Source organism: Amaranthus tricolor, chromosome 8, assembly GCF_026212465.1.
Source record: "Amaranthus tricolor cultivar Red isolate AtriRed21 chromosome 8, ASM2621246v1, whole genome shotgun sequence".
NCBI classification, from domain to species: domain Eukaryota; kingdom Viridiplantae; phylum Streptophyta; class Magnoliopsida; order Caryophyllales; family Amaranthaceae; genus Amaranthus; species Amaranthus tricolor.
In genome coordinates, this window is record NC_080054.1 from 22,366,580 (window position 1) to 22,382,051 (window position 15,472).

Below are 15,472 nucleotides of genomic sequence, written 5' to 3' on the forward strand. Positions count from 1 at the left end.
TAAATCCTTACAAATTTAATTGTACATTTAGTTTTGTTTAAATCTTACAATATAATAAAATAAAATTAATATTCTTAATTTTGTCAATAGTTTTAATACAAAATTAATATAAATTAGTACATCGTGCATATAAGGTAGGCAACTATGGGGCGGGGCGGGTAAGGCGTCATATTAACCACCTACCCTGCGACCCACTAACTATGACGGTAGGACTTTTCATATCCATACCCACACATTACTCACCAAATCATACCCATAGTCGGCCACAATAGGGAGTATGCGGTGCGAAACTCGTATAATTTTACTCGCCCGCCATCCCTAGAGACATTCTACAACATGTGACCCATAAAATTAAGTGTAGGTGGCAAAAATAAAGAGTGACTTATAAAATATTATGTGATCAAGGTGTGCATGTAAAGGGTAAGTTTAATCTAATGCCCATTAGACTTAATTTACTATATGGATCATATTGATTGACTTTTATCCCATGTTTATTTAACAACTTTTACCAATTTTCATTAAGTTACCTCTTAATATAATGTTATTATTTCCTAATTTTCATTGGTTTACATATTGCTTATTAATTTAGTTCATTAAGTTACAACTAAAAACTACAATGTTCAACTCGATTTTTTCAGCTCAAGATATCCCTTCTTGCTCTTAGCACCAAATAAAAATTAACAAATTAAGAATAATGTTAAAACGTGATCACACGCATGACATAAGTATGATTTATAATGTGAAAAAATGAAGAGGTGGACCATGGCCACATACACTCGTTATAATGATTTTGCCTAATGTAGCACCAAATTAATATAGTGGAACATCTTAACTATATTCATCTCTTCTTTTAAATTTACAATTATAAATTATAAAAAAAAAAATTAGTTTTAGTAACAAACTATGTTAGTATATAGGTATGTTTGAACTAAATTTTTTTTAATAATTAGTTTTTACAATTTAGACGTAGTTTTTAAATTTAATGCTTATAAACAATATATTAAGTCTTGCTTATAAATTTTTGAGTTATATTGATATTAGTTATTAAATAATTAGTAAAATCTTGTTAACCTGAAATCTACAAAAATGAAATAAAATTTTTCTGTATACCACTACTCTATTCTTTTGAAATAGAATCAAAGAGAAAATAAAGTGTATTTAAAGAAAAATAGATATTTGATATTAAAAAGTTAAAATTTATAGATGAAAATAAAAAAAAAATAATTTCCAAATAAAAAATTAATGTAAAACGAGTCAAACAATTCAAAATTAAAAACAAAGCGAATTGAGTATTAGTGACGATTTATATCATACGATATAATAAATGAACTAAAAATTCTCAAATCACGACTTTATAGAAAGCATGTTTACGAGATATTCCCTTTATTTCTTAAAGAAATTCCAATTTGTAATTTTTAAAAAAAGATTTTTTATTTATATAACAAATTTTAGAAAAAAAAAAATATATAATAGACCGGTTGTGACCTGCCGAAGTCCCGATTTCCGGTATGAATATAATGTTTGAAGATGTTACTTTCTTTATAGCGAATTTTGTTATTATTGTCTTTAAATCACTTATGTAGCTTCCAACTCTCCACCAAGTCCTACCATATCATAATTAAAAAACGTGTGGCAATTACTAATCCATTTATATATTTATTCAATTGGGATAATTTGTAGTATACCTAATTTTTATATTTGATAAATAAATGAAATATTATTTTAAAGTCAAAAGGATGGTTGCAAGTTAAAATTCTAATATTTAAAGCATCTTAAGCTTCTTATTTTAGGAGTCTTATGAAAATACTTGGGCATAATAATACATGGCTCAACTAACTGAAGTCTAAAGGTTGAGGGTAAATGATTGTTTTTTAATGTGGTAGGATATGTAACTTTTTTTATTTAAATCACACTATAAATTAGTTAAGTAAAATAAATAAATAATATCGAAAATCTAACTCGCGTTGAAATTTAGAGTTTTGAATTAAAATTACTAAGTTGTGTTATTTTTTTTCTTTTTTTATTGATTTCTACTTAACTAAATTTATTTTAGGTAACTCATTTTATTTTTATTGAATATCATTATTTGTGAATAGTAGAATGACTGTTCGACACTAGTTTTATCCCATTTGAATTTAATTAATTTCTATAAACTTCTAACCCTTTTTGCATTTATTTATGCCAATAAAAAGTAGAAATCAAATGTGACTACTCTTGCTTCAAACGCTAAATTTAAAAATTGGATGTTGTTTCAACACGAGTAAGTATCATTTTCGTCAAATAAGAGTTTGAATATGATTTCTATTTAACTTTTTCTTTTCCATAACCGACCATGTAATAGAAAATAGGGAAACTATCAATAATACTCTTGAGTTTTGGCACTTTATCAATCGTACCCCTAAATTTTTTTCACTACAACATAATTTGCTTTTAGTGGGATATATTTAGCGACATTTAATTTAAATGTCGCTACTTCAAATTTCTACTAGTATATATAGAGGATTTAGTGACATTTATTATACCCTTTAGCATCATAATAAAAAATCACACTAAAGCTTTTTGCGACATAGGATCTAGTGACATTTCTCACAAATGCCACTATAGATTATAGTAACAATTACATATGCAGACCAAATAAAATGTCACTTAATCACTTTATGATGAAACTTAAAATAAAAACCAATAGTTACTACACTAAAGATATAAATCAGTGACATTTTTTTAATGTCACTAGATCCAATATCGCAAAAGGTTAAATTTGTTGTAGTGTTTATTATCAATGGTACCCTCGTAATATTTAGCATTTTACAACCGTAACCTTTTTTTTTAACTTTTTCCGTCCAAAATAATTCAAAACCATTAACTTTCTTTTATGTTTTGAATTGAAAAATAAAGGAAAAAGAAAAAAGTTAACGATTTTGGACTATTTTGGACGGAAAAAGTTTTAAAAGGTTACAGTTGTAAAACGCTCAATAATACGAGAATACCATTGATAATAAAAAAAACTTAGGGTGTCATTGAGTGCCAAAACTCATGAGTATCATTGATAATTACCAAATACTTAGTTTAATATTTTAAAACATTATTTTTTTAAGGCAATATGAATTCCACCATAAATTCATCATTAAATTGAGAATTCATTTTACTTTGACCAAGATTCATACAATGATTAAAAACTAATAATCTTAGGGAAATGGTTTTGAAGTAGTAAAGTTGTAGAAAAACAAGGTAGTGTGTAACGAGCTCCGTGCATCGGACGGTGAAGATTCCGTTGTCATTTTGTAATACTATTTTGGATACTATGGGGATGAAAATAAAATCATTATTATATTACTTTCTCCGTTCATAATAAATTGTAATAATGAGTTTTTATATTTATAAAACAATGATGGAATTATTTTAATTGCATGGATGTATTAATGAATGGTTAAAATGTATCCATAAAAAAATGTGGTAGAAATCTTTTCATAAAACAAAGAATAATTGCAAATTACAGCCTTAAAGTTTAGCAATTTTGCGAATTATATCTTTAATGTTTATTTTTTTGCGAATTATAGTCATCAAAATATTAAATGTTACAAGTTCAGGCCAAAAATACAGAATTTCAACCACTTAACCTAAAATCCCGACCACGAAAATGGTCGGAATTATGTGTTTTGGCTTGAAACTGCAAACTTTGATACTTTAGTGATTGCATTTCGCAAAAAACAAAAACATTAAAGCTGTAATTCGCAAAAGTATTAAACTTTAAGACTGTAATTTACAAATTAGTCTAAAATGAATGATAACAAAGTGAAAAGTATACATAATAAACATAAAAGTGTGGCAATTTATCAAACGAGTACTCCCTCCGTTCCACTGGATGTGCATTATTTTTCAGTATGTCCCATTTAATTTGTATTATTTCTATTTTTGGATAATGGTCCAATATTTTTTTTTAATTTCATCTATATATTTTAACTTTCTTTTAATTTCATTAACGCAATTGATTCTCTCTTTTCTTTTATTACCACTTTCTTAAAAGTTATTTTTTTTTTCATGCAAATCCAATGAGACAAATAATTGAGTAAAGAAGGTCTAAGTAAATAACGATTATTTGAGAGGATAACAAATTACTTTTATGTGGTAGGATTTAATAGAGTGAGAGTTTTATTATTTTATTTTTTTTAATTTTATTTATTTTATTATTATTATTATTATTATTTTTTATGATAATTTACATATTACAATTATTGATTAGGAATTTTTGTAATTAAATATATCAATGAACAGGATACTATCCCATCTCAAGCTTGAATTACATATAGTTGACTTAATTATCCTTGCCTCGTTAGAGCGGAAAAGTACTTTGCTTAATCAGCGTCTTGCTGTGACTAATAGTAGACACTGTCATATCTTCAGACCAGCAACTTCAAATAATTAAGAATTTGTTTATTAAGGTTTTTTTATCTTTATTTTCGGTTTTATTAAAAATTAAAAATCAAAATTACTATATTCCAATAAATTTACTAATTTTTAATCATTATACTTACTCCGTTCTTATTTACGACTATTTGCTATTTCACACTTTTCGATGTACGAATTTTTAATTGTTAATATCTCAAATTACACATATTAAAATTATGAAAACTCAAAATTAATAAATTTTAAATCGAGACAATTTAAACAAAATCTCTTATTACCGACAATATAAAAGTCAATTTGCTTAATAAATAGTACAGAAGTCAACTATATTGCAAATAAAAAAGAACGAAAGAAGTATGACATCTATCATATGATACTGAAAACTAAAAAACCAATAAACTAAACTCAACCCTACATTAATGCCGATCGAGTTTTAAGTCATAAAATATATATTTTGTGTGGATTGTCCTCTCACATATAAATCTCTAATGTGTATGGATGTATCTTTTTTTAAAATTTTGTACATATATCAAAACACAATTTAAATAACGTTGTAAAAGCTTCTAAAGAGATCGTATTTGCAAATTCGTTGATTACTCATTTATAGGAATTTGTTCCAAAGATGACAAAATACTTTTTATCTATATGTATCTTCTTAAAATGATAAATTTAAACATATATTTTACATTTTAAATAATATTCAACACAATATATATACATATTTTATATTTTAAATTATATATATATATATATATATATATATATATATATATATATATATATATATATATATATATATATATATATATATATATATATATATATATATATATATATATATATATATATATATATATATATATATATATATATATATATATATATATATATATATATATATATATATATATATATATATATATATATATACATATATATATGCCTCCCACCACCATCCTATTGGATTCCTTTGAAGTAGTTGTGGTGATATATAATGATGTCAAGATAAGGGTAGGAAATGTGAGGTATGTCTCTAAGTTTGAGAGAAATCTTATGCCTTGTAATGATGTTATTTTAAGGAGAGCGGAGAGAGAAAGAGTAAGAGCATCATGTATATGCTACAAATTGATGGCGGTAGCCTAGGTCACACAGTTTGACAATGAATAATGTCGGTCACCAAGAAGGGTAAAATTTGATGGATATGATAGATTTAAACTTCAGGGAGGGGAGAGATTATTGAGTCAAGAACCAAATTATCAATTCTAAATGAAGTAGGGGTGTAAGTTGTTTGGTGTAATTCTATATGGGATTAATTTGGTTTATTAAACTTTTGGTTTGGATTTTAGTTGAAATATAAAAAATTAAATTTAATTTGATTGTATTTTTTTGTTTATCAAAACTTAATCAAAAGGTGAACTTACACACCTAAGATGAAGTGTTTGAAAACTTGGTTATGCAAGAATGAATAGCTTGTATTGGGGTATTGATGAGGAAGTTCACATATGTCAAGAGTTTGATGCAAAGAAAGAGGAAAATATTTGTTGAAACAAGGGTTGCTCGATCGAGCCAAATAAACACAAGCATGCAATAGGTTTCTAGTGTTCTCCTTGATCAAGCAGAGCTATCAGTACATCGATTTTTGTATTTCATGAGTGAAGAGTTTTAGGGATTCTTATTAGGCCTCATTTGATATCTTGGGTTTAAACATGAGGGCTCAACGGTCAAAAGCATGGTATTATATATTATATTTTTTTCAATTTAGGATAGATTTAAGAATCCCTAGTACAAGCAGTGGTAGACCTAGTTAAACACCAGTGATTGCATAAGCAACCCCATTGAAAAAATTCAAAAAAGTTATAACTAGGGCTCAAACTCGGAACCTGCCATTGCATGTAAATAATAAATCCCGCTTCAATACCACTAAGCTGTAGCATTCACTTTTGATAATTTATAACTTTATCATTATTAATTCTTTAAGATAGCTATTGCAATTAGTAATTACTATAAGAAGGAAATTGTTAGGCGATCGTCAGTTCCTTCCTCTTGACCATTGACTCTATTTCGGTGCTTCCTAAACTGATGTTGCCAAATTGTTGCGTCATATTTACACCATAGACGCCGGCTGCCGCACTCTAAATTTTACTACTGCTATCGTCCATTTTCAGTTGCGCCCATTTAGTCTCTTCTACACACTATAATCCTCCCATATTTAGGTAAACTATTGAAATTGAATTAGAATTTAGAATTTAGTTTAGTTTTGTATTGTGAATTTGAGTATGATTTGATTAGGGTATAATCTTTTTGCTTTAAATTATGATGCATAATTTCAGTTTTATTTGTGTATAATTTAGTATAATTTAATAATAATTTAATTTCCTATTTGTGTATGATTTTGTTTAACTTTAATTTTGTTTTAAGATGCCTTTATTAAGGTCGCAACCCTTATATTTCGAATTCTAAGTCCGTCACTGCGTTACAAGGAGGAGAGGATTGATCCATGCTGTAGATATTGAAAATTGAACTCATGTCTAAAAGGTGAAAGAAAAAACATTCTACGAGTAGCCTAAACCATAATTCTCAAATGCAATACTTGTAGACTTCAATTCCAAAAGAACACCCTTTTAAATAAAGCAAGCAATGGCCATGTTGTCCATAACACAACTCTACCTCAACTCAAACCAATAGCCATGTTGATTGCAATCAACAATGTATTCTTGATTAGAATATAAAACATATAAAACTACTGCCGTGAAAAATTATCCTTATCCCAAAAAAGAAACCAAAATATTTTATAGATTTTTTCCTTTGACCCAAAAATTAATTCTGTCTCCTCTTATCTATAGCAATTCTCTTACTCTGAATCCGAAACAAAAAAAACCACAATATCAAAGGTGATCATTGAAGGTACAAATTCCATAATATGTCATAGTTGTCAATTCTTTGAGCACACATCTTTCAAAAATAGAACTGCAAATCTAGTTTTAAATTACCAAAACCTATGATGTACCAACAATACTCATGCTACAATTTTTAGTTAAATCCTATAAACAATAAATATCACCTAATTTACCCTTTTAGAGTTACAAACATATTCCTCAGAAAGCAAAATTGAGAACACAACCAAGAACAAATTTCTAAGTCTAGAGAGGAGAGTTTGTATCACATAGACAAACCTATACATAATACAAGTAATGCCAAGGTTAAAACAACCAGTTGACGGTAATGTTTCCGAGCCATAAGTAGAGTGGAAATTGAGCCAACGCAATCAAGAGCAAGAGGACATGATGTTTGCCCGAGTCGTAGCTTCGCACTTCAGCGTACAAAACTCTCTTCATCGTCTTCACCAAGAACATTCCCATACAAAGACAGCTCGAGAGTAACAAAATATAATACGAGTGTCTCCACAACAGTTTTCCGAAGAGAGCCAAAGAAATGCCTGTAAACGCATAACCAGCGTATGCTATGATGTCCAACAATGGTGTTTCGCCACTGCTCAGTGACATTAATGACACTTTCAGCAGTATAACTTGGAAAACCCAGCCTACCAATCCTTTCATAAGCATCCAGTTTACTGTCTCCGGGTGAAACCTTAAATTATGACAAAAGCAAAGTGGATTGGTAAATTCGATTCAGCTATGATGAAAATAAAGAAACAAAACCCAATATAAAGCATAAAAAATACAAGAACAGGTTGCTATAATTTCCAATGGAAGGGTAAACACAAATAACCGAAGCTGAGTATGACTCAACTAAACCCGAAACAACCCACATTCAAAAACAATTCATCATATTGTCAAGATCTTTACAAAAACAAAAGAAAAGAAATTACCTGACCGGAGATACCATACCCGAAATGCGCCCAAACACCCGAATGTACACCTTAAGTATAATAGAATTGGATTGATGAAAGATAAGGACATCAAAAATCACAAAATCACATCCTTTTTTAAAACCTATGGAACCAAATATATTACCCACATTTCAAAGCTGTAAATATCTGTGTTTAACCCTGTTCAAGGATATCTCAAACTTCTGGCTCATATTTAGCGGTATGACAACCGCATTACCTCCCACGTCACCGTGATTATTACAGCATTCGAGAAACCATGTTTTCTTTAAGCATGTTTAGATATGTTCTTCCCAACTTTTTAAAACTGCAATAACCAACTGAACTTGTGGACCTTATGTTGTATGTGGATACTTATTGAAGTTAGAATTAAACTAAACCTGTTAGAATTGAACATAAGTTAGGGGTATAGGTCATAAGTGCAAATTTAAAAAATCATCTTCACAACTTTTTCTGACAAGTGCAATTGACTTACACTCTAATTTTTTCATCTAGTAAACATGCAATTCAAATTGAGAAAAACAATCTCATCTAAATACTTTGAAATCAAAACTCTTAACACATCATTTACATAAGAAGAGATAAAATGTCAGATACTTATATCAATCCCTCTCTCCCTGCCACTCCCTGAAACATTTTTCACCCATTGCCTAATTTTCTGCAAATTTTTTGCACCTTGTCCACTATGTTGGTCTCCTCCTGTTGCTTTCTAGTTGAATTAAACAAATTCACACATGATTCAAGAGAGGCAACTAATTGTGTTTGATTTCATTTCATGCAACACAATGTATCTAATTTTAATTCTTTGAGTTAGGTCAAAATTAAGCGACTAGCTTAAGAGCAAGCTTGTTGAATGAAGTTTAGCTAGGCTTGGAGATTCTCGCCACATACCAAATATTCATCGAAACCTTATAATTTTCAGTTCTGAAAAAAAAAAAACAAACCAGGTTCATTCACTCCAAAAAGTAAGAAAAGGGGTTTGCCTCAAAGGAACAATTGAAGGACGTAACGACAAACGAGTTACAAGGCCAATATACCATGGAAGTGGTCAGCCAAAACATCTCAATTTGCTATCTCAACTTTAAACTTTAAGAACCCAGGTACAGAAAAATCAACATCTTTGTAAAGTATTGTTCAGGTGCAAAAACCATAAACTACAAAATAATCTCAAGAGGTTCATAGAAGTACCAAATTTGAATTAATACGCAGATAATGTATATTAAAAAGAGAAGCTAGAGTACATTGAGAATATATGTGTAAATATAAAAGGAAAGCTTTGAGAAGTAGAGAAACAAAAAGTACAAACAAAAACGTGGAGGAAATATTGCGCATCAACAACAATGCCAAAGCTTTAATCTCAACAATATGGGGTAAGTATATGTATTTTAAGCAAATTAAGCGCTGGTATCTCTTTTGAAAAGCTAATTAAGCCTTAACCATAGTGCAAAAATACGATTTCAATCACGGTTGCGTAAAGGTAAAATCAAAAATGCCTACACTTCGGTCACGGTAAAATCAAAAATCTCTACAATATGGACGCAATACAGTGATGCGACCGTGTTTTTTCACTATGGCCTTAACCCCGACAACAATGCAAATAAACCCACAAATAGCTATAGCATTACTAAATCAAAAGAATCCTAATCCTACATCAAGGTAATTTGATGATAGACCCAAAAACCAATATTATATACAAAGGGGAATAAAACATAAAATTGCTAGCCAAGCTCAAATAAGCACATACTTACTTTCCATTCAACCCTAGGTAAAATCCAGCAAGCACAACATAGGAAAGAAATGCCATCGTGGGAATGTAAAGATCAGGTGCATTGATGTCATATATTGGGGGTTTGTAGGATATTTTTCCTGCCATTGGTTCAGTTATCCTTGTCCAATGTCCCTACAAAAAGAACATAATAAGACATTAATATTTTAAATACTCCTATACAGGAATATTGAAATACCACAAGACAATAAAGAAACATGGCATAAAAAGCTTACCCGATGCAGGAAAGGAAACAGAACCACCTTCAACTTGTTCCTCACATAATCATCGTTCACTTGGAAATAATATTGCGGGTCAGCAAAATACCTACTTATCTGTCAGATTTCATAACCGAAACAATTAGAGATACAAATTATGGAATCACATAACTATAAAAATAGCACATGAAAAAATAGATAGCTTTAAGTATATGGTAGCTGGGAATAAGTGATACAAGTTTCCAAAAAGATTTTTTTTTTTACTCAACAGGCCAACACTAGTTAAAAATCCAAGTCAACAGACAGAACATGGCCGAAAAAAAGTAGATTTATGTAATATAAGAGCAGATAAACAACAGAAGCTCGCGGCTTAGGATTAGAGTGGTAGGCCAACAAAAAGCTAATAGACCTATAGTCTGCTTATCAACAATTTAGACAACTACTAGTATATTTTAAGGATAAAAATAGAACTTTGATACAAACACTCGTGAGAGTGTTCTTCAAAAGCATTTATCAAGCATTTTGAAATTCTTTTGTCGACTAGTTAGAAAAAATGGCATCACTACTCTATGATTACATAAAATCATGGTTCAAGCTTTGTAAAATTAATATTCGTTGGCATATTTGAGGGTCGAATATAGAATTTGAGTTGCCAAGGAGCTGAAGCTTTTATTGAATGTAAGTGTACATAACTTGAACGGAAACATCACTTAAATAATACATATTACATTATATTTTCGAGAACCAGTTTAGTTAGCTTATACTATAAAAGATTAAGTTCAAATAAAGACAAATAGGTTCAAATAAGAGCTAACAAGTTCAAATAAGGGCCAACAAGTTCAATAAATCCATATAAAGATAAATAAGGTGAATATCTCCCATTTTTCACTTGTTCCAACAAACATTAGTTTAGAATTGAGAAAAGAGCCAATCAATTTTGACAAGTTCTAACAAGTCATATAAGGGTTACTAAGTTCAGGTAATTGATAAGTCATAGGTGCCTTAGTAAGATATAAAAGCATTTAGATAAGAAGCTTCGTTCTTAAATTTGTTCAAAAATGTCATGAGATCAATGTTATGAGATCGAGATCCTATTTGGATCAACAAGAGGTGTGTAATGAAATTAGTATAACAAATAAACTGATAATCTAGCTAAACAAGTCCATGTTGAAAATTTAAGATCACTGATAATCATACTTCCATTACGATTAGTTTAAATGTATAAATCAAGCTAGATAAATAAGTCTTTGCTCAAAATTTATGATCACTCATAATCATACTTCCACAACGAATAGTTAAGAATCTAGACATTTGTAAAATCCATCAACAAACTTTCGACCGTTGATTTAAATAAGCATCTTTCAAGAATTTTGAAAACTAAAATATAAAATACAACATTAAATTACCCCCAATGACGTTAAAGTGGCTCCCGCATAGGAAAGATAAGGAGAGTCCAATTTAGACAAACTTACTTTTGTAAAAACGAAAAAAATGAGTATGCTTTAAACTGACCCTTAATTGAAAAAACATGAAAAATTACTTAATCAAAGTGCACATGATTTATTTAGTTGTTTGACTCTTGTACATCATGATCCAAAACCAATAAACTATGAATCATTTGCTACATAGCAGATACAATAAATAAAAGATGATTTATTCAACTATAAACAAGTAAATTTGTAGGCGTGACAAGAAACCTCAAGACTATAAGAAAAGAAGATAAAACATATTAACGGTCTAAAATCTAAACTCACAAAAATGTGATGAAGGAGAGTTGAAGGATTCACAACATCAAATAGATGCAAAGAATTGAGACATTGGTGATTTCTCATAGCCAAATATAAGGGAATTTTTGGCGATCGTCTGCAAAATTAAGGTACCTAAGCATTAAGTTCTGACTTCTGATTATTTCCCCTAATACTGGCACTTGTAACATTTGTCTTACTTTGTTGGAGCTATTTCTGACAAGTGTTGCAGCTAAAAAGACAAAGAAATACGACCTGGATTGTAGATTCGACCCTAACTGGTCATAAATCAATATTAGACACAAGCCAATCAAGATTTAGTTGTATTAGGTCATTAACTAAGATTAGCTAATATTATTTTGAAGCAAAGATACAATAAAGTAGTCATGACCAAAGTACAAAAGTATGAATCTTTTACAATAAGAATTCCAACAAAATGAATAAATCTATGAAAAGCCAATATTGCACTTACATTGCTTTGCACATACTCTGAACTTGAGCCAAATATTTTCTCTCCATAAGCACTCAATCCACTACGAATCAATCCAGAACTGGCCCCAGAAAATGCATTCCCGAATGGACTAGCTTGGGGAGGGAATGGAGGCTGATTTCCCCCAGGCTGAACTCCCACATTATTGTACATGTTGAGTATCTGTAAAAAAGGACGGTGGACACACATGAGGAATAACATGGTAAGAAAAGCAAGCAACATAGTCCTATTTCGAAAAATTACAACAAATTTCAGAGGATTACAAGCAAATTCAAAAAAGAAAACATAAATATATGATATGGAATCAAATTTCATTGGTGGAGTTCATTCCACCTAATGTCAACAATTGGACTTTCTTATTCCATTAAGTCAATAACTTCACAACTGCAAAACTTGATTACTTTTTATTTCAAAATGCCAATCCAAAGAAATAGCAACCATTAGTTTAATTATAATATAGCAAGTAAAATCTGTAAGCATAGCTCCAACAACTCTTAAGAAAGAAAAGAGTTGAATGTCAGCTAACCCACCTGAATATATGTTATCAGTGGTAATCAAATTCAAAACCCTATAGCCCATACATAATTGATTATCACAACTAGAATGATTTGGAAATTCAAAAAGAAGGGTGCAATACAATACTAGAACGAAATAACCATAGTTCATTTAACCATTCAAATTATACTTATAACTTTATGTTTTGTTTTCTCACACATTTGTTGAGATAAAAACAATTGCAATCATCAGAATTTAAGAACTAGGTTTGGGTACCCCAAACATTGAGGAGAAAAGGTAACTCATTTACAAATTCAAAGGAAGTTCACTACTAAAACTAATTAGTATTAGTAGCAAAACTCCACAAGTTTATAAAGTAGTACTCCCTCCCTTTCAGTGACTTTGTCCCATTTGCTTTTTGACACTATTCACAGTTTACGCTTAATTTGTATTTTATTCTTAATCCATAGGTTAAAACATAGTCAAGTAGGATCGTGTTTGATTCGTCTCAACGCAAGGACTATTAATATCAACTTTCTACAATTTTTAGTTATGCATAATTAAAGATATTAAGACTTTAATAGTTGCTTTGGCAAACATGCCCAAACCAAATGGGACGAAGTCACCAAAACGGATCGAGTATTAGTTTCTTCTCATTCTCTATTGTCGAACAGGTTACATATGGGTTAACGCTTAACAATGAGTACTTCAACTCTCACCCCACATGTGAGTATCCATAGAATTTTGACCCACTGGAAGGATTACAAATCTATTGGGAATGAACCTTCACTTAAAGGCCACTTTTAAGTGATAGTTTTTTAAAGCCTAATTATTAAGGTCCAACAATAACTAGGCTCTAATACCATATTAAAATTTAAGAAATGGGTATGCGCGATCTAAAATGGAGGAGAAGAGGTAATATATTCACAAGCTCAAAGAAAGGTTCACTACTAAAACAAATTGGTATTAGTATTCCTCAATTTTATAAAGTTATATTACTTTCTTCTCTGTGTGGGTTAACAATGGGTACTTCAGCCGCAATCATCTTATCTCTTTTCAAAAAAAAATTAAAATTCATTATCATGAACAACTCAAAACACCCAAGGAGGCAAGCTCACCACCCATAGAGCTGAATGCATAATCACCATCTAGTCGAAACTCAAAACACAATAAACTTAAACCTAAACTACACCTCATTACACCCAATTTGGTGAAGTTCACAACTCCTAAATACACCCATGAAGCTATAGTTTAAAACACCCCCGAAGTGAAAATCTATAAACTTAGACCTAATCAACTGCATCGATCAATGGTGTTTAAAACCATTACAGCTTTTATTTTGAGCCAAAACTAACTCAAGTACCAAAATATTTAAAAAGTGAATAAATTTTGATGCTTCATCAGAATGGATCCAAATCCGATTGGAAACATTGCCCGGGACAAATACCACAAGAAAGAGAAATCCCCAAGTAAATTAACGACAATTAGGCAAACAAAACAAACCCAAATGTCAAAACCGTATCACAAAACTAATTCATCAAATTACTCTAAACCAGATCAAATTTCAAATAGAATGTATAGAAAAATGCCTAAAATGTAAAGATAGATAACCAATTTCAGAATCCATCCAAATAAGAGATGAAGAGAGAAATCAAATCAAAATCTTAATAAGTCAAAATAGTAACAAAGATTGAAATCAGAGATCCCAAAATTCAATAGCAAGTAAGTTGAATTTAGGAGTTCTAAAACGCAAAATGCTAAGCTTACCAATATCACGCGAGGGTGGAGAAGCCAAGAGAGATGCGTCCGCCTGTCTGGTTATTGCCTTTTCTTCGAGATTAAGAACAGAAGTATATGTGAATAAATATGTGACGCGGTCAACTAAAAGTCGGAGCACATTGCTTCATCATTTTGTCGTCCAAATCCCATTTCATAGTTCATATTTCCTCTTTTATCAAATACTTCTAATAATGTGTTAATTAATCACTTACGATTTTAAATTTTATAATATTAATTCTATAAATTTTTAAATGTTATAGTTTTATAGTGTGATCATTTTTATTGGGTAATAGGTGTATATTTAATATGTTAAATTAAAACTTACGATTTTAAAGTAATTAATTCGAGAAATAGGTTAATTATATGAATTCATCTCATGGTGAGACGGTCTTATGAACGACCAGTCGTATTGGTTTTTATATTTTTATTTATGCATAACTTAATATATAAATGATCAAAATAACGAATTAAATTCCATAAAAAGTCAAATGTAATAAGTATTAGAACGAAAGAAGTACTTCCTCTGTTCCATATTAGTTGCACCAAATCAAATTTTACACTATTCATCATCCTATGGTAATAATTTTACATATTTCGATTATTAATATAGTCATGTGGGAACTTGTTTTATTCGTCTAGTCACATATTTTCATAATAGTAAATTTTTATAATTTTTAATTATATATAACTCTAGATATAAACGATCTGACAGACGCATTGAATTGCGCA

The 15,472-nt window shown here is 29.8% G+C and overlaps 1 protein-coding gene across 1 annotated transcript; it reads right to left on the reverse strand.

Annotated features, from left to right (window-relative positions):
• Positions 1-7,368: 7,368 nt before the first annotated feature.
• LOC130820850 (uncharacterized) lies at positions 7,369-14,943 on the reverse strand. Its single transcript, XM_057686389.1, has 5 exons — positions 14,732-14,943; positions 12,452-12,631; positions 10,253-10,351; positions 10,000-10,151; positions 7,369-7,992 (listed from the first exon to the last, which is right to left on the reverse strand). Exons 2-5 carry the CDS (start codon positions 12,620-12,622, stop codon positions 7,605-7,607), a joined length of 810 nt encoding a protein of 269 aa, XP_057542372.1. The 5' UTR covers positions 12,623-12,631; positions 14,732-14,943; the 3' UTR covers positions 7,369-7,604.
• Between the last annotated feature and the right edge of the window lie 529 nt (positions 14,944-15,472).

Coding starts and splice junctions, on each gene's coding strand:
- LOC130820850 (XM_057686389.1), bottom strand. CDS start 12,622: ATGTACAATAATGTGGGAGTTCAGCCTGGGGGAAATCAGCCTCCATTC. Junction 10,152..10,252: donor TGTTTCCTTTCCTGCATCGG/GTAAGCTTTTTA, acceptor TTCTTTTTGTAG/GGACATTGGACAAGGATAAC. Junction 7,993..9,999: donor TACCTAGGGTTGAATGGAAA/GTAAGTATGTGC, acceptor TCATAATTTAAG/GTTTCACCCGGAGACAGTAA.